Source organism: Notamacropus eugenii, chromosome 3 (genome assembly GCF_028372415.1).
Source record: "Notamacropus eugenii isolate mMacEug1 chromosome 3, mMacEug1.pri_v2, whole genome shotgun sequence".
Classification (NCBI taxonomy): Eukaryota; Metazoa; Chordata; class Mammalia; order Diprotodontia; family Macropodidae; genus Notamacropus; species Notamacropus eugenii.
Genome location: NC_092874.1, coordinates 383,760,041 through 383,780,445, shown reverse-complemented (window position 1 = coordinate 383,780,445; position 20,405 = coordinate 383,760,041). Strand labels below are relative to the sequence as shown.

The window sequence follows — 20,405 nt, the reverse complement described above, 5'->3', positions numbered from 1 at the left end:
TTGTAGAAAAAGAAAATAAGAGTTTCCTACCAGTAGCGCACACACACACACAAAAGAGATGGACCCATTGCTGAATCTCTTAATTTGTCTCGTATATGGTTGCCTCTGATCTGTTCCCTATAATACATATCCCTAAACTCATCTAAATATCCCATTTCCTTCCCTATACACTCCAGTCCCTTTCTGTTAGAGGAATCCGTATAGGCTTGACTATTCAGAAATTGCCTTGTGCAGGTTTCCAGAGAGCCCTTTTGTCTTTGTTATGTCCTTTCCATTCTGGTTAACTTATTCAGCCTCTTGTTCTGAAGGACTCTGCTTACTTCTCTCATCTTCATCCTGATACCGATACTGTAGCATTTCACTGTGGTCCATTAGCTAATGCATAAGACATAACCATTTATTGCCCAACCATTTCCTCACTTGCCACAAGAACCACTATATCTCACCTATCTCCAGTTTTCACTTTCTAGTCCCATAAATGATGTCCCCTAACCCCACAAATCAGCTCTCTAACTTTTCCTATTCAATCTCTCTTTTCTCCCTCCATCATCTCCCCCTTGCAGTGCCTGTGATATTCACCTATGAAAATTTTTAGCTTTCTGTTCTTATAAGGAACAATGCAGAAAGGCATGTGTTCAAGTCATAACTGGAATTGGGGGTTCATATTTGAACTCTGCAGAAACCTTTGTAGTTCAAAGGATGAGCTGAATGTTAGCAAAAACTGGTGAAGACAGAGTTCAGCTGGCTGGGATTTGATTCCCTCCTCCCCCCATTACCTGTTCTCTGTGGAAGAACTTGAAGTATTGAAAAGTTTGAATTGTATTAATTTTAGGACAACAAAGCCTTGGTCCAGTATGGTCAGTTTGGGAATATAACAATCTGGACCACAAGTTCTTAGCAAACTCAAAAAAAAAAAAAAAAGAGTACCTATCACTACTATTTGCAGCAAAAGAATTGAAAAGTTGATACCTCTTCCTCAGCGGCCATTTGTCTCCCTTGTACAAGAAGGTTTGAGATGGCCTGGTGGAAGTGATCTGAGCAGTAACAATGTCTGTTCAGCTGTCAGCTCTTAATAACCAAGTCGCTTGGAGAGAAGTTTAGAGCCTACAGAGCCCTCAGACTGATTAATAAGTGCATTCCTGCTCATTAGCAGGAAGGGTGTTATTCAGAGCAGAACTTGCTATCCCCTGTCTCCCCCTCACCTCCACCCCAGCTCAGAGTTGCCTGAAGTGTTGCAACTTGGGAGAGAGAGAAGAAACAGGAAGACTTTTTTTGACAAAAAGAAATAGAAATGTGCTTGTGCCTCAATTACAGCTTTGGGATGCTGGGCATCTGTGAGCAGATAGGGAAGATGAAAGGGAAACTGAATAACAGATGTGAGAGTCAACTGGATGTGTGGTGTGGCTATCCAGGGTGCTGTACTGTCTAAGCAGTATTTTAAACACTAGTCTAGCCACATGGTGTTCTATTCCCCAGCCTTGCAAGGGTGTGTATGTGTTTACAGGCAGGGGCCATGGTGTTGGTATGGAAAAGGAAATTAGTTTCTCTGTACTGACTCACCCTGTCAAAAACAATTGTGTGGACTCTGCTGGTCCTTGTGGCATTCTCTCAGCTTACCAATGTACTCAGGAAAGATGAAACTGTTTTCACATCTTGTTCCTGTGAAGGATGAAAAGTGAAACAAGTTTCATGGTGGATTAGTGCTCAAAAGGCCCATCTATTCATCACTGTTTGTGTAGTTTCCTTTTTAATGCTCTATATTTGCATGTGGGATGTCGTGAGCGGAGGGGGGAAATAAGTGATAAAAAAAAATAACAAAACATGGTTTTGTTTGTCTTTCCAATAAATAAGTGAATAGGATGTATATGGAATCTAGCATTATCTTTCACTGAAAGAATGTACAACAAAGCAAATCTTTTCCTCTGCTCTTTTTGCCTTGGCTAACATATATCCAGGGTATCAGATTGCATATCGTCTTGCAACTAGCAGCCCCAACAAGTTCACCACTGTTGAAGTTGGCTCTACTGTCAGACAGTTCACGGCCACAGATCTCACTCCGGAGTCAGCGTACATCTTCAGGGCATCAGCAAAGACAAGACAGGGATGGGGGGAGCCTTTAGAAGCCACAGTCATCACAACTGAAAAGAGAGGTAAGACTTATAAGATCATATTCCAAAATCATAGACAGAATACATATGGCAGATTTGTATTCTCCTTTTAGGAACTCATTCAACCCTTAGCGCTCTCTATTATATTGTATCTTACTCTGTATACTATTCTAACTGCTACTTGGTACTAACTCTTTTCATTCAGTTGCCTTCTTGTGTAAGGTTTCACAACATGTAGGTCAGCCAACAATGGCAAACTCAGACTATGTGGTGTTCAATGCAATGTGGGTAGTTTCCTTAGACTTCATTCATGCCAGAAACCTTTATTTGTGGCTCACCTCCACCTCAACCATGAATGTCCTGCCATTGTTACCTACATTGGATATGCTCCCCTGAAAGGATCCGCAGAGTCTGACCTCTAGGCCAGAAGTCCTTCCCGTTACTTGTAATGCTGCCCTTCCCTAAGTGAAATGTTATACAAAGCTACAAGCAGGTTGATTTTATCTATTTCCAACTATGCTATAATCCTGTGAATGAGAAGTACTTAGAGCCCTCCAAAAGTGAATAGTACGGACATTAACCTTTAACTGTTCCTGTTATCTCAGTCATCTCCTTTCAGCTTTTCAAAGGTATCATAAAATTAATACTTCTCACTATTAAAGATCAAGATTTCCAGTTACAACCAATGAACAAATAAATTTTATAAAATAATATTTTAGTAGAAATCTAAAAGGATGAGTGAATCAATATAGATTTTCATTCATACTATAAGCTACAAGGTTACGGAAGACTGCACTAAACCCAATAAATTGGAAAAAGCAATTGGAGATGTTTAGGTCAAATCCAAGCATTATTAGGGACTCAAGTCACCAGACATTAGGTTTCAGAAGAAAAAAATATATTTTGAGCATGCCTGTGTTTAAAAGGAAGATATATTTAAAAGAAGGAACTTCCTTTTCAGATTCTGAAAATGTTCAAATGTTAAGGCTTTTTGGTTCTTCTCCTGCCTTAAGTGTATAAAAATGGGAGTCATTCTCACTCTGTGCTAATAAGTCATCCCTTCACATAATCATTTATGCAGAAATAATATTAATTTTGACTGGTGCCTCAGTCAGATAGAGAGTTGGCCTCTGAGTCCCTACGAACTGGGTTCAAGTGCTATTTCTGACACATCCTGGGCTCATTGATCCTAGGGAAAGTCATTTAAACTCTTAGTGATGCCATAGGCAAGTCTCTAAAACTGGAACTTGCAGAGGGGGTGCCATCCTGAATTGGAGGAAAGAATTTCCCTATCTGGGTTATCCCTATATTAATAAAATCCCAGGTCTAATCCCTAATCCTTGATATTCATTTATGCTAGACCCAGTGAAACAATTGTTGATTTATTTTGTTTTTGCCTAATTCCTCAGTCCAATTTCCTCATCCTGGTGTTTACGGTTCTTCAAAATCCAGCCCTATGTATTTTTTTCTCAAACTGCCTCCCTAACTTTTCTTCTCCTAACTGTCCCCTGAACACACTTGACTCATTTTTAAATTTATGCTTATATTCATCCCTTGCTACCTGCCTGCCTTCCTCTTTACCCATCCAAATCCTATCCATCCAGTGTTACCTTCTCCATGAAGCCTTCCAGTCAGTTCTAACCTATCCTGACAGCTCTTCTTCCTTTCTGACCCCTCTTTGCATTCTTTTTTTATATGGTTCTCTGAATATTTTCTGTATTTCAATCTTCACTCCCCAACAGAACTATAGGTTCCTTAAGGGCAAGGATTGCATCATAAACCCCTGTTTCGTTTCCACTTTGATCAGAAGCACAGTGGTGAGCACATAATAAAGGCTCAATAGATATATGAAAAGGAGTGTCAACATGCTGACAAATTTACTGTCCTCCATGAGACAATACTCAAAAATATGAATTATCTAGAATTCATCATCATCCTAAAAAACAAAAAAATTTGAACCTTGAGATAGAGAGCATTCCAAGGAAAAGGCTATTCACATACATATTTGTGCATATTATATTGCAAACCCAACAACATAAATTGTTCCATGATTACCTAGCAAGTTATCGCTATAATATATCACATGATTTTTCAAGGGCAATTTTTCATTGGCCCATTAACTGGGTCTACTTTAACATGCTCTGGTTCTATTTTTAAAAGTTACTTATATATTACCACTGATTGCACATTAGCCACAGAACATAATTCCTTTGTAGACACTGCACTAACAGTATTGCTTTTCAGTTATTTGAGCATTTGGCGATAGGTTAAGTGTGAAAATCTTGCTCTAGCACCATATCTTCTTTAGATCTCATCCATACCTGCATTTCTCTTATAAGCAAGGACCCAAAAGGGTCAGAAGTAAACTCTCTATTGGCTTGCAACTAAATGCCACTTCCATGGGTTTAGAACGCATCATCTCCCTGAGAATTGGTATAGATCATTATAAGTACTCAGCATTTTTTTATAGTAATCTGTTAGGGAAGAAAAAAATTAGACTCATATCAAAAGCTTGGGATTGAAGTTTTGCCAAAGAGTTGAAGTCAAACTTAAGTGCATTAAAATGAATCATATCTGAGTGTTAGGTATTAACATTAAGACCCTTTTTGATGTACCCTAATCCACAAACACCTGCCTGATGCTGATAGAACAGAGTGGTGGCTTACACAGTTATACAGTGCCCCCCGCTTTCCCCCGGTGATGTTAAGGAAACTTTTCTGGCTCCTGCATATAGTTCATTCAGCCCTCATGGTTCAGTCAGAGAAAATCTGAGAGAAGTACCTAGCCACCAAGTAGGCATTTTGAGAAAGGAGAAAAAGAAAGAATGAAATGCTATTAATACAGACAGAGCTTTAGAGAAATCAGGTTGTGTGAGATGTGTGCTTATGGAAACAAGTGCTGATTAAGTTGAATCGAGTAGCTTCTCACAGACAAGTCACTGGTGTTGACGATCAATTGCTGCTTTATTACATGCCACCCATTTTAATCAGAATCAATAATCTGCATGATAAACAATTAAACAATTATTCCTCACTCTATTGAGTTTCTCTATTGAAATCGATGGGGTGAGGAGACATGGTGACAGGAGAACAGATCTGTATTCAGATACCATGTCCTGGCATCTACAGCACCTGCATGCCCATTCTCCATCTCCAGAGCAATGGTGTAACACTCCATTACCCTGAAGAATTCCACACAATTTTTGAAACCAACTGTCTTAACTCTTTAGGTTCAGGTCAAGGAATTTGAATCAAAGATAATGTTGTGATATGAATACACTACAGTTAGACTTCTAGGAAGGAAAGAAGAAAGGAAAGGAAAGGAAGGAAGGAAGTAAAGGATAAAAGAAAGGAAAGAAAGAATAGAAAAAAAGAGGGAGAGGGAAGAGAGAAGAGAAGAAAGGGGGGAAGAGTAAAAAAAAAAAAACCTGGAAGGTGATTAGAAATACAGACAGGCTTCCTATAGTCTCAGTTGTCACTCAAAGTCACTTGTATTTGATGTCCTGGTGTTGCGTAAATCTTTTATTGATTCTCTTCTGTTGTCCACCAGTAACTGGCTTGTCTCTGTTGAGAATGGAGTGTTCTAGGAGGAGGCAAGTCTTTTCCAGTCAAAATATTTCAGCATCAGCACTGCAGTCTTTCCAGTGTCAGTTATAAGGATGGCTGCATGGGGGCATCTGTGTCTCATATGAAAGAAGCAAGCAATTTTAGTAGCTCTCATTTGCATCTATACAGAGTCTACATATAGAATTCTATTGGACAATGCAGAATAAAATTGTTGTCTGCAGAACAGGTCAATTTCAGATGGAAAGGTTTCAAGAGCAAGGATTTCTGAATTTGTCTCAGTCATTCTTTGTTTTCATTTCAGATCGCCCAGCACCACCCAGACATCTTCTGATTCCCCAGTCAGAAGTGACCTCTCGGAGCCTACAACTCCAGTGGGTCCCTGGTAGTGATGGGTCATCACCAATACGGTATTTCACAGTGCAGATCCGAGAACTACCAGGAGGAGAGTGGCAAACCTACTCCTCATCCATCAGTCATGAGGCCACAGCCTACATTATTGAAAGGTAACACAAAGCATCACAGGAATCAGATTAGTTTGCTCATGTTCGTAACTATCTTCCAAGAGCAACTCTTAAGGATGTCAAATGGATCAGATTTATTTGATAAGTGATTTATTTGATTAACATGAATCCTGGGTAGAGGGCAAAAATGACTGACTCTGGAATTAGAGAACCTGTGTTCTAATCCTGCCTCTGTCACTCTGTGTAACCTTAGCCAAATCACCTCACCTCCCTGGCCTCAATTTATTCTTCTTTTAAGTAAGGGTTCTGGATTATGTGGCCTCTGAGGTCCCTTTTCAACTAGGGAGATATGGTCCTATGATCCTACCCCTAAGTTCAGTGCCATTGTAGTAGGTGATGGAGGTCAGAGAGAGTGTGGTGTTTGTGTAGAAAGGCTTGTGAAAATGATTAACAATTGGCTTTTTTATAGCACTTCCTGTCTGCCATGTATTTTCTGGTATTTTTGTTGTTTCTTCTATTGACTTAGCCTTTAGAAAATATAAGATCTCAAATAATCAGGAAAATGTTTATTTTTCAGTCACACAGTCTTTGATATGACTCATGAAAACAATTCACAGACAAGTTAGGACCTGGGAAATGCGTCGTTATGATTTCACACTGGAATATCTTGCCTCTGGACACTGGGGGAAGGGCTGGACCTGTGATTTCATTGGCATAGAGAGCTCCCTCTAACAATAGAGAAGGTTTGGAAATTGTTGTTTTAGGGAATTACCTTGGGCACTGAAAAGTTAAATCACTTGCCTAGGGTTATAAAGATTGTATGTGTTAGAAATGGGACTTGAACAAAGGTTTCTCAGACTCTAAGTCTGGTTCCTTCTTCATTACTTGATTCTGCTGCTTTCAAACCCTTCTCAAATTAGGGTCTTATACTCTTTTTACTCACCTTCCTTCTATTTTGTGGGAAAATGGAAGGAGAAGGAGAAGAAGGAGGAGGAAGAGAGAGAGGAGGAAGAAAAGAAGAAGAAGAAGAAGGAGAAGAAATAATTTGTGGAAAACTCTGATACCTCATTATGGTGTAAAGGTGACCCTGTGTTGAAGAGAGAGATGGGTATTTGAAAGAATTCACTTAGACCTTCTCTATAGCCAAAGGGGGCTTTATTGATGCAAAAGCAGTGGAAACTAGCCCTGGAAGAAGGACTAGCAATTTACAGAGGGACAAGGCTTTGTTTTTATAAGGACAGGGTAAGGAAGACAAGGGAATCTTATGACCCAGGGTGGGGGAGGAGAGACAAGGAATTCCATGGTCCAGCATAAGGGGGAAGTTTTATGGTATTCCAAGATAAGGGGAGGCTTTAAGGCACCAGGGAAAGAGCAACTCAACCCTCAGGGTGCCTTTGTGTCAAGAGGCTAGGGTGCCTTTAGAGGATGAACCAGGGAAAGGGTAGCTCAAACTTTAAGGCACCTTTGTATCTATATCACCTGTATTCTTGAAGGTTATGCCACTGCAGTGCAAGCTCCCAAGCTGGCAAGGTCTTGAGCTATGGACCCAGTGCCAGACAGGAAGGCTCAGGCCTAGCTCTGTTCAGAGTAGGTCATCCACAGAAAGTTGACCACCACACCACAAATCTTTTATTCCACAGCAAACCATGAAGCAGAATATTTATATACTGTTTTGTAATTTCCAAGGCAAGTCCCCATATGTTTTCTCCTTCTAATCTAAGAACAATTCAGTGAGACAGGGCAGAAATCATGGTCCACATTTCGCAAGATTAGGAAACTAAAAATGCTCTGCTCCCTTGCCAGATAGGATTGCCTCTAATGTCCTTTCCAGGTTAAAAATTCTGGCATTCTCTGAGCATGTAAAAGTCAATTCATTGAAACCATTCATTTTCTGCTCTTCTGCTAGAGTGTGTATAGCAAAAAGAGCATTTTATTTGGAATTGAAAGATCTGGGCTATATGGAAAGGTTCTGGCTCAGGCCCTAAATTGCTGGGTAACCTGGGACAAGCCTCTCCATCTCTGTGAGCCTCACTTCATTCTTCCATAAAAATCAGTTGTCTGACTAGATGATCTCTAAAGCCTTTTCCAGCATTAACACTGTGGTTCTATGATTTGCCTAAAGTCCCTCAGGGAATTTGTGGAAGGGGGAAACAACCAAAACAGCTGAACTTTTTCTTCACACGTTCCTGCTCATAACTTTGAACTCCCCGGACTAGAGCCCAGGACTTCTGACTCTCTTTGAGTGAGGTCAGGTTGGGAACTGTAGTAATTTCAGCTGAAATCACTCAACATCTACAGCAAAGAATTTTCCCGATGATCCCATCATGACAGTGAAGTGGATATATCTTCTGAAGGGACTTAGGATTCTCATGACATGGTGCTCAGAAGTGTCACAACCCCATTTTTTTAAATAAACAACTACCTCATTACCGAAACTTAAATCATATGATTGTTTTGGACTGGAGACATTGGGAACCTAATTCAATTAGCTGTGTGCTCAGGGATATAAATAATCTAACCCTTTTGTATAACTGTCTGCAAAAAGTCCCAAATGTGGTGTCTGTAGCGAGGCCCTCTGAAATCAAACAGACTAATTGTGTGCTTTGGACTTCATGTTGAAAACCGAAAGGTCCATGTTTCAAGACAGACAGTTTAATTTGGTGGAAGAGAGACTGTTGTCAATTTCCTAATGGGGTAGAACTAGGACAAATGCTTACTCTACCTGTCAATAAAAAACATTTAACTGTCAGAATGAGGGAAAAGCAATATTTTGAATCAGATATAGTGTAATCTCCCTTAATGTTTAATAATCCCTGCCTCTTAGTTTTATTTGTATAGGCAACCTGAATTGCATGAAGTGCGTGGACAAAAAAAAAAAAAATCACAAGTTTAACCATTGAAAGGTATACAGTGCAGATTTACCTTTTGAAATGTATGTAATTTAAAATAAAAGTTCATCCCCTTAGATATTATTATTGTTGTTATTAATAGAAATATATTATGTCATCTGTTTTGTGATTATTATAAATAATTATATAGTTATTTATTATTATAATGCTTAATTTTTATATGTACATATTAAATCACTAAATATTTACTGTCTTTCCACTAAGTAAGATATGTACCCTGCCTTCAAAGCACTTGCAGTTTAGTTTAAGAGGTGTTTTATGGTGGTCTGGTGGAGCCAATGAATCTGAATCTTTTTAAATGCGTAACATTGCAAAAAAAAATTGATTATATTGAAATAAAAATGCAATTTTTTTCCACATCCAAGCTCATGTAAACTTTGAAGTCTAGCCACAAACACCCTGATCTATCTTGAGATATAAGGTAGAAATTCATGAGAAGCTAACTGACAATAACCGGTAGGAACATTGTTCAGTCGTGTCCAAGTCTTCACGACTCTCTTGGGGGTTTTCTTGGCAAAGATACTGGAGTGGTTTGCCATTCCCTTTTCTCACTCATTTTACAGATAAGAAAACAGCGTTAAATGACTTGATCCAGGTCACATAGCTGCTATGTATCTGAGGCCTGATTTGAACCCAGGAAGAAGCATCTTCCTGACTCCAGACATGCTCCAGTTCCAAGAATCTCTACTGGTTCAGCATTGTATTTTTCCTTTGTTTTTGAAGAGGACCATGATATCAGAAAAATGATGACATGACTTGCAGTTGACTTTGATTTGAGTGAGGGAGGACTGTGCAAGGTCACCAACCTCACTTTCTTCTCCTGAGCCATCTGGATCCAGTGGCTTGATATTCATCAGGACGGCTGGAGGTGGCCCAGGATGCATGGGGAGACCCTGGCCCTTTCAGGCTTAAGGTCTTAACATATTCTCACTTTGAGTGAGATACACCCATTTAATGAATAAAATACATATGCCCATATGTACATACCAAAAAGATACAAAGTAACCCGGGAGAAGGGGAAGAAGGAAAAGAAAGGGACAGGGGAGACCAAGAAAAGCCTGATACAGAAGGTAATACTAGAGATGAGTCTTCAAGGAAACCAGGGATATAGTGAATGAATACAAGATAAAACCAAAGGGAAGACTGGGGCTATATAATAAAAGATCTTGAATGCCAAGTTAAAATCATTAGTGTTTACTTGGTAGACAAGTGGGAAAACGTTGAAGGTTTTTAAGAAAATGGTTGAAATTATCTTTAATTATTTATATCATTCATTCATTTGCGCAATTAATTTGTATTTCTTTGCATCCATTCCCATTTAAAAAGCATTTATTTAGTGTTTAATAAGGCACTGTATACTGTTAATCAGTGTGTTTTATTTGCGTAAGTCATGTCTTCCTGACAAAATTGCAAGTTCCTGTGAGGCAGACTGGTTTATACAGTGCTTGCTTTAAAAAATTCTTCCTCATAACTTAGTACTAATTACCCTACAGGTGACATATATACATATGTAGATGTATGCAGATATGCGTATATTTATTTGTATGTATAGCTGAATATATATAGTTGAATGAAAAATATTTTAATGAATTTAATGTAAATGATTGTAAATAGCCTAAAGAAAGCATTTTTTCTGTACTTATCTGCCAAATATTTGTCAAATTTATTTTAAACATAGGAAATTTCAGTCACTAGAAATATGTTATATGTAGTATAGCAGAAGAAGAAGTGGCAGCAGCAGCAGCAACAACTAGCTTTTATATGGCACTTTAAGGTTTGCCAAATGCTTTACAAAGATTATTTCATTTTGTCTTCCCACCAACCCTGAAAGGTAGATGCTACTATCCACATTTGAGAGATGAGGAAACTAAGGCAGAAAGTGGCAAAGTGACTTGCCCAGGGTTAAACTCTTATCTCAGTACTCCATTTTAAGGAAGAACATTGACAAAGAGGGTCACATCCAGTGTAAGGTGAACAGAGTGGTGAGAGACATGGAGAAGACTTGGCTAAAGAAGACATATCATCCCTATTTTCAAGTATTTGAAAGGTTATGATGGAGAAGAGAAAATAGTTTTCTTTCTAGTGCTTAGAGAGCGAAAGTAGGCATTACAGGTAGGAGCTGTAAGGAGACAATTTTTTTTTTTTTACTTACTGTAAATTTAAAAAAAAACAATTTCATCTGAGTGGAATCTAGAGCAGGGTTGGGGAACTTGCAGCCTCAAGGCCACATGTAGTCCTCTAGGTCCTCATGTGGCCTCAAGGCTGCAGGTTCCCCACCACTGGTCTACATAATCATTTGCTCTAAAGGGGATTTCTACTAGATACAGCTTGGATTTGGTGACCTCTAGGGTCTCTTCTCCTTACAATAAAAGTATCTCTCACATCTGTCTGCTTCTCTCTCTCTCTATTCACACTGCCACAATTTTTATTACCTCAAGCCTGAACAACTGTAATAACCTCCTAAGTTATCTCCCTGCCTCCAGCTTTTCCTTGACAATATCTCTGGCACTTCAGTCACCCGGCTAAATTAGTCTTCCTAATGTAATAGGTCTGATCCTGTCACCTCCTCTACTCAAAACCTTACATGGATGTGTACTGGTGACTCACTAATATACACATTTATTAGCCTAGCATTCAAGGCCCCTCACAAGGTAGCTCCCACCTACCTTTCCTGTCCAAGTGTACACTGTTTTTCTATGTTGTGGAACCATATTTTAAAAACAAACAAAACTCCTTTTAATTTCTCTAGAACTATTAAGAAGTACTATTTCTTAAGCCAAAAGAATCCTTTCTTTCCAGACCTTCCCCTTAGGATCTGGGGGGAATAAAGGCTAGGACCTTGCTTTGAAACCTAGTAAGGGTAATAATCCAACCTGGATTTCCTCCACACCCCCTGAGAATTGATTGGTTCCTAGACTCTGAAAAGACCACGTGGGTCCTCTTTTGGAATTCAAAGTTAAGATACTGATCTCTAGAAGGAATTCTCTAGGGAAAGTGGTCCAGGAAGGAACTGACTGGTCACTATTCTGGAATATTAACCCCAAATTGTATTTTTAACATATCGTGACCTTTTGCTTATTCAAGATTCCTTTACTATATATGTTACCCGAATTCTTCTAGGGTAGAGTCATAAGAGCGAGGGGGAATAAGCCAATTTAGACATCTCTCTCTCAGCTAAAAATAGCTTAGATACATCATTGTATAATAATAGAAAATTGCTATAAAATTGTTTCTGGCAGATTTAGGCATAAAATGCAGTGTATATTGTTAGTATTTTTTTCAGTAATATGTTCTTTGTTTTATCCAATCTGAAGTAGTTGATTCCTAAATTTTGTTCTGTCCTTTCCCACCTTAAAGCATTTGTATGTAACCATTTGAAACTGACTCTCCCTCTGCATGTTGATGTCATTCTAGACAGCTCACACCACCTGTTCTGTAAGCCTGCCCTGAGCCCCCAGCTAGGGATGCCCGGCCCTCTGAGGCCATTTCTCGCCTTTCTGCCTTCTCCTGTGTACTTGAGAATATTCCATCATAGATATTTGTGCACATTTTCACTCTTGCAGCCTCCCCTCCCCCAGCCCCTAGTAGTAGGTAAACTGTTTGAATCGGACTGTGTGGAAGTTGTTGTTTCGCTAGTTTAGCATGCCCTGAAGCTCCTAACACATCTTACATAAAAATGAGGGAGCAAAAGAGAAGACAAAAGAAGAGAGGGGAGAGGAGTGGAAGAGAAGGAAAGGAGGAAGGAGCTGAGGAAGGACCTATAACCCAGGCAGTTTGGCCTGGAGGAGATCATTACTAACCTAGATAGCATTTTCAGTATAGGAGTGGAGGAGAGAGCAGGGGCAGAGGAGGCTGGATTACAAAGAGTTAGGAGGTGCTTCCTTGAGGCACTGAAGGAGGTCTAAGACTGGTTTAATTAGTTGATTTTATGAAGCACTCTTAAATTCCTCCGAGAAAAGTGATAAGCTCCTAGTAGGATCTGGTGGTGTTTACTTGTCGTTATTATGTGGATGGCTGCTCTCTCCTTACCCGGAAACCAGCCCCTTGGTTCCTCAAAGGAGATCAAAGGGAGCCTCCCTACTGTCCATTTGCAAGTTCCTTGTCCTCAGGATCTTACCAGAGAACTATGGGGAGTCTCTTCTGTCTTGCCTAATTTCAAAGCAAGGAACGAGCAGTTGTCAGAAGGACCCTGAGTTCACAAATTTTATCACATCTCCAACTTGAGGCTGCTTTCAGTCAGACAGTAGATTGTAATTCTAACTGTTCACTTGATTTGAACAAATATTTGTAAAGTGCTTATTACATGCAAGGCATTGATTGTGGACCATGTGGAAAATACAAGGTCAGGAGGCTGGGCCATAATAACACAGAGACAAATATACAGATAAACACACCTTAATAGGAGTTCTTAACCTGGGGTCTACGAACTTAAAAAAAATCTGATAACTATAGTTATCATTTATCAATTTATCAATTATCAGTATAATTGTTTTCCTTTGTAATTCTATGATTTTGGTTTTTGCATTTAAGCACATTACTCTGAGGAGGGATCCATGACACACACACAGGCATTATAAAAAAAAAAAGTTAAGAACTTCTGCTATATAGCACAAAGTAAGATGTGATCAATGGAACACAGGTTGAAAGTATTGGAGGAAACAGAGGAAAGATCACATTTAATTACTGACCAAATAACCTTCCTAATATGTGGTCTCACTTTCCTACCTGCCCCCTTATACACCATCAGTGGTTCATTATTGACTGCCGAACTAGACATAGCTTAAAATGGGAGGAGACGCTCCTCTCTGGCTCCAGCCTGCCTTTCACTACTTCTCAACATGTTCCCTGCTTCATACAGAGGCTAACCAAGCTGGAGGACTACTGTTATAAATAGGGGCCCCTCGCCATCTAGAGTAAGGCTCACACCCCAGCCAATAACCAAATTAAAGTCCAGGGTGAAAGAAGAATCTTTTATTACAGTCCTTGCAAAAAGAGGGCACATTCCCTACTATGAGATAAGTGTTCACCTTAAACCAAGAAAAATACTTGTTGTGAAATCAACAAGGAGTTTCCAAGAGATAGAGTACAATAAGCAATAAGCTTTTATTAATTTTTACATTCATTCCCCTCAAATGAATGGGTAGCTCGTAGGGGAGTGCTACACTTCGTTCAGACCAATGCAAGCCTCTTTGTACTGTTCCAAATTGGAAATCTCCCGCCTCACTACTGATTGGCTAGAAGCCTCCTGAACACCTCACTTCAGGTTTCCCTCTCTTCCCCTTAAATAGGTCATCAAGCCTGCGCACAAGTTTCTGACCTTTTACCCGACCATACTAGGTCACAACTCTTATCAGCTGCGGTCACTTAAAGGTGGGGGAGTTTTAACCCCGTTGGAAACAAAATTCCTCTTTTGTTTCCCACAACTACTGTTCCTCCATCCCATTAGGCCTTATATTTTCAACCTCCATAAAGTCTTGTCATAGGCTGTCCTCCATTTCCGTAATACAATCTCTGCTCATCTTTGCCTGTCCAAATATTTTTTTTTCTTTATTCAAACTCCAGCTTGGGTACCTCTTCTTTCCTCGGACCATCCATGATTCAGCTGTGCCATTGTTGTGGTCTAGTGGTCATGGGAATCCTGAAATAAAAGGGTAAAGGGTGTGGGTCTGCCTCAAAAGAATTCAACCACTAAAGTTTTCTTTCAATCCAAGTAGTGAGTTTATTAAAATACCAGTTGGGGTGGGTGAGATTCCTAATGAGTCTGCTGTATTTGTGACCCCAATACAAGCAGGCCATACTTTAAGAATATGAGCACTTGAGGAGGATTGCACTGGTATTTTATACAGAAAGTCTGTGGGAAGATCTGGATAGGATTAAGAAGTGGTAAGTAGCCAGGGGTGGGGCCAGTGCAGACAATGGGAGGAGTTTAGTGGCAGGAGAATCCCAGGGAAAAAGCAGTTAAAGGGATTATTGACTGGCATGGGTCTGGTGCCTCTGAGAGATCTGGGTTCAGGGACTTTGGGGTCCACCTCCCAAAGACATAGTCTTTTCCTTGTAGGGGTCCAACCTGAATTCCATCCCTATCACAATGATTGTTCTCTCTTCACAATTTTCCAGAGAACTCTGTCTTCATGTCTGCTTCTGTCACCTACTCCTTATGCTTATTGTACTCTATCTCTTGGAAACTCCTTGGAAATAATAGAATCATATCTTTACAGGGCATCTAGTCTAGTCCCCCCATTTTACAGACTTATTATTCATTACCCCACCTCATCCACTCTATGATGCAGCCAAACTAGTATGTTTGCTGTCCCTCACATATGACATTCTCCCACCTCCATACCTTTGTGTATAGTCTATTCATGCTTTATGGAGAAAGTGCCATGTGAGAGGAATCTTGAAGGATGAGACATCAGCAGGTACTAATTAAAAGAGGAAATATTTATACTTACAGGGCAGTGCTGAGGCAAAAAAGCATGGAATATTTGGAGACTAGTCTAGTTTGCCTTGGTTGGAAAGTGCAGTCCATGTAAGACACTGGTGGAAAATGAGTGGAAAGATAGATTGGGGCCTTGAAGTTCATGCTTAGGAGTTTGCTCTTTATTGTATAGGCACAGGGGAGACATTGAAAGATTTTCATAAAACTGATTATGCATAAGACAGCTTGGAGGGGGAGAGGTTGTAGATGGAGAAGTCAGTAATCTAGATGAGAAGTTATAAGGGTTTGAGCTGGGGTGATTGCTGTGGGAAGGAAGGAGAGGCTGGATTTGAGAGATGCTGCTAATTCCTAATGGGAACTCAACAAAACTTGGCAAAAAATTAGATGGTATAAAGGGATAGATAAGGTAGGAGTCAAAAATAACTCCAAAGCTCTTAGCCTGGATAACTGGGAAATTTATAGTACCATGATTAGAAATAGGAGAGCCAGGAATATATGATAGTTTTGTGAGGAAAATGATGTTTGGTTTTAGATAGGTTGAAATGTTGGATTTGGACTGCTTATAAAATATATTATTGATACTTAGGAGAAAAAATGGAGTTGAAGAAAGATTTGAGAGTCATATATATGGAATATGACTGAGGATGTGTAGAAAAGGAAGGATAGAAGAATTCAGAAAGCATCTTGAGCCACATCTGTTTGTAATGGATGAGAGAGAGGAGCCACTGAAAGAGACAAAGGAGGGGCAGCTAGGTGGTGCAGAGAATAGAGCAGCAGCCCTGGAGTCAGGAAGACTTGAGATCAAAACCCATCTTAGACACTTACTAGCTGTGTAACCCTGGGAAAGTCACTTAATTACCTCAAATTGTCAAAAAAAAAAAAAAAAGGGGGAGACAAAGCAGCTTTGGGAAGACAAAAGGAGAACAAGGATACTACAGTGTCTTGAAAGTTGGGGGAGAAGTAAGTTTCAAGGAGAGGTCATGAGATCATACATTCAAAGCTAAAAGGGACTTTAGAGAATTCTAGTCCATTCTCTTTATTTTACAGATGAGGAAAAGGAGGGCCAGAGAAATTAAGTAATTTGCCCAAAAGGGATAGAGTCAGCGTTTGAACCTTGGTCCTCTGGTTTCAGAGTCAGTGTCCCTTCCACCATACTACAGTGTTGCAGAAGAGATAGGAAGAAAAAAGACCAAGAGCATGGATGTGAGGCTTAGCCTTAGCTAAGGAGAAAGTGTGCCTTTAGTTCTGAGATAAGAATGAAGGGGGAAAGGGAAGAAAAAAATAGAGATGTAGAATTGGAGAGTAGGGAAGTTAAAGAGATTTTACTTTGAATGGCTTCAATCTTCTTTATAAAGATACTGAATCAGAATTTCAAAGTGCAGAAGGATCTCTGAGACCATCTAGTCCAATCCATATCTCAACAAGAATTCCCTCTACAACTATTGTGGGCTAAGTCAAAGTTTGACTTACTCTAGCAAGTTCAAGGTTATTTTTTTTCTTTAAATGCAGATTCCCCCTCCCCCTTTATGGGATTTGTGAAACATAAAATCCATTTTAAAACTATTTCAATTATTAAACATTAAGAGCACACAATTTAAGAATTTTTAAAAGTATATAAAAATATAATTGCCCTATGGCAATCACCAGATCAAGAACTTACTGAGGTAACCTCTAGACAGAGGAAAGACAGTTACCTACTCCCTTTCTCCCCTCAAGCTAATCCTTTTATCCTTGAAGCCACTAGGTGTATAAAATGACAGATTGGACTTAGATGTAATGCCTCTTTCAGTTATGTCTGAATAGGAATTGTTTTGGGTGCATCCCTAATAAAAACCAAACCAAACCAAAATGGTCTGAAGAGGCTTCAAGAATTCACTCTGACTCTGCTAACTTTACACAGATTGAATCCCTTCACCTCCTACAAGCTCCGCCTGAAAGCAACCAATGACATTGGAGACAGTGACTTCAGTGCTGAGACAGAGGCAGTAACTACACTACAAGATGGTAAGAAAGCTGGGGTCAGTGCACCGTCTGAAAACCTGACTGGGGAATCATTACCATTTATTCCAGATGCTTTTTTGGGAGCTCTGAAGCACTTACTCCTGAAGATTTTATTCTACTTCGTACCTGAGCAGGGAAAAGGTCTCCCATAGCTCTTTTCATAGGGAACAAGATGGTAAAGAGCTGAATTCAATTAATGACAGGCAGTTTGGAGTATCCTCATGTACCCTGTGGTCATAAATCAACCCTTGAAGGGCCTCCAAATGGAATTAAAGTTTCTTTGATTGGCTTCCAAAATTTCTACGATCCATTATCATTCCAGGAGTTGAATAATTTACAGAGAATCATTAAAGATAAGTGTAGCTGGGTGGGCTGTGTTTGAAGAAATTTCTTCAGTTGTTTTGGTTCACAATCCACTTTCAGCTCTAGCATGGATAAATGATTGAAATTCTTCAAAGACAAAAATGAGACTCTCTAAAAGCTTTAGGTGTGTTTTTTCCCCTTTCTCCATATCAGAAGAGTTAGGCCTGAAGATTCATTGTAATTTTGTATGACATGATCCTGCCAGGCATGAAGTGAGACTAGGAGACAACTCCATCAAATATGGCCAGTGAGATGAGAGCAGCCCTGTTAGGCCCAAAGAAGAAGGATTGTTATTATGCATCAGAAGGCAGCTAAGTTCCTAGGGAATGAAAGCCAGAGCAATTCTTCCATCTAGCAGCACTTAATAATAATTCAGACCCTCTTTTGTTCTGATCCCCCACTCCCCCCTTCCCCAATTGCTATCATTTCAATTAAAGTGCCAGGGTAGCCATCTGAAAAACAAACTCTTCTCCAGTCAGCTCACCCCACGATCCCAAATCTAAAATTTGGTGCTTTAGAAAGCAGAAGTTTTAACTTCTCCAACTCCAGAGCTCCATTGACCTCCTTACAGAACAGTAAAGGGTTTGACACTGTAAAACTTCTCCACTCCTTTGCAATGTGCAGAGATTATTTTGCTGAACACACCTAGGGATCCCAGTGGAGCATTACACGGCAGAGAGCTGTGTGCCTCTGATAAGATTTGGCTGCCTTGTTCTTGGGTCAGGGTGAGCTGTCTTCATGCTCAATAGGAATACTGGAAATTGAACAGTGAAAGGAGGGGGCCCTCTAATAACGGTGGTTATTACATAGGGCCATTTTTTTAACCACAATTATCTCACCAACACCGACTAATATCGGGGCTCCTCAGAAGGTAGAAAGGCTTCATATCTGAGGCAACTGAGAAGCAAAAGAGGGTGTGTTGGGTCAGAAAGAATATCAGCATTGCTGTTTAAGCACAGCCCTTCCACAGCCTCCTGGTGACAGAATCACAGATGTAAAAACTGGGAAAGGACCTTAAAAATCATCCAATGAAGTCCCTTCATTTTTCAAGTGAGAAAACTTAGTCTGATAGCAGTTAAGTGAGATGTTATGGTCTCAGAAATATTAATTACCTGAGGCATGATTGGAACCCAGCTCTTCCTGACTTCTAAGTCCAATGTTCTAGCCACTACACCAAGCTGCCTCTTAGTTATGAAGGGGGGAATGAGTGTCATGTCTTCTCTTCCTCTTCAGTAAAGGAAATAGATAGACCTTCCTCCTAATAAGATATGTGCTTTGGGGAAAAGAAGAGGGGTGGGGGACAAATCTGGATGATCACAGAGGCATTCCTGACACCTATGGCCTGCTTGGTTCTGTAACTATGTTTGGGACACCAGAGGCGAAGGGGAATGGAGTAGTTTCCTTTCCTTTTCTTTCCCTGCCTTATTCCTAAAGCTGGGGAAACATTCTAGATTCTTTTTCCTTTCCAAGCTAATCCTGCAGCTGAGACTCTTGGTCACCACTTCCTTAGCATGGCTCTTCTGTGAGGCACCCACAAGGCTGCTCTAATAAGGCATTGTCATCATCCCAGAGATAGGGATAGGGACAGGGACGGGACCTGTGATTCCACAGGTAAAGGAAACTCTCAAGTGAGGAGACTCTAGTAATGCAGTTTAGCAAATTATAATCTGAGTGTTGTCTAAGAGGGCTGAGGTTAAGTGATTTGCGCAGATGCCATAACCAGTACCTATCAGAAGTGGGACTTGAGTCCAGTTTTCCCTTGTTCCAAGATCAACTAACTCTCTATCCACTCTACCAACTGCCTCATCATCCTAGCTCAAGTATATATAGCACTTTAGGTTCTGCAAAGCAAAAAGATCAGTCAAAAAGATCGGTACATAAATAGGTAGATAGAATTTCAATTGATCCTCACAACAACCCTGTGAAGCAGAGGCTATTATCATCCCCATTTTAATAGATGAGGAAACTGAGATTCAGAAAGCTTTAGTGCTGATTACATAGCTAATAAGTGTCTGAGGCAGGTTTGATTTCAGCATGTGGTCTATTCCCTATAATGTGTGATTTCAAACGGAGGCTCCCTTATCAAAGATAGAAGATAACACTTCCTCTAGCGCTGAAGTATTTGAAATCCCATTAAGAGCTGGACAGAAAGGGCTTTTGTTCCACTGTTAGAAATGAGGCCTAAACTACACATATGCCTGAGAGAAAGAACATGTAGTTGACTTATATTCACATTAACAAGTGTGACTATAATGAGAAAGGAGATTTTTGCTTTTAAATCTACTTTTCAGAACTTATACATCCTTTTATACTTATACATACTTATATAGAATTGTTGTTCATTTAGTTTGGTGGAGAAGTTTAGTTGAACACATTCATTAGCAGGCCAGATCATAGGGAGTATATTCCAAGATCAATAGAAAATGCCACAAAACAACCAGGCTAGAAGTCTTTGGAATTTCTCTTGTAGGCTGGTTGACTAAATTTCTCCTTGGTTGGTCCCTCTAGCAGGTTCACATTAAAGGTGACTGGCCACAGATTCAGGAAAGTCTTTTCTC

At 39.9% G+C, this 20,405-nt stretch overlaps 1 protein-coding gene across 3 annotated transcripts in view; it reads left to right on the top strand.

Annotated features, from left to right (window-relative positions):
- SDK1 (sidekick cell adhesion molecule 1) overlaps positions 1 to 20,405 on the top strand; it is a 1,143,865-nt gene that overhangs the window by 979,739 nt on the left and 143,721 nt on the right. For all 3 annotated transcript variants that reach the window (XM_072597683.1, XM_072597681.1, XM_072597682.1), the window contains exons 30-32: positions 1,956 to 2,150; positions 5,976 to 6,177; positions 17,384 to 17,487. In XM_072597683.1, the coding sequence (XP_072453784.1) occupies positions 1,956 to 2,150; positions 5,976 to 6,177; positions 17,384 to 17,487 (501 nt within the window). The remainder of the gene's footprint in view (positions 1 to 1,955; positions 2,151 to 5,975; positions 6,178 to 17,383; positions 17,488 to 20,405) is intronic.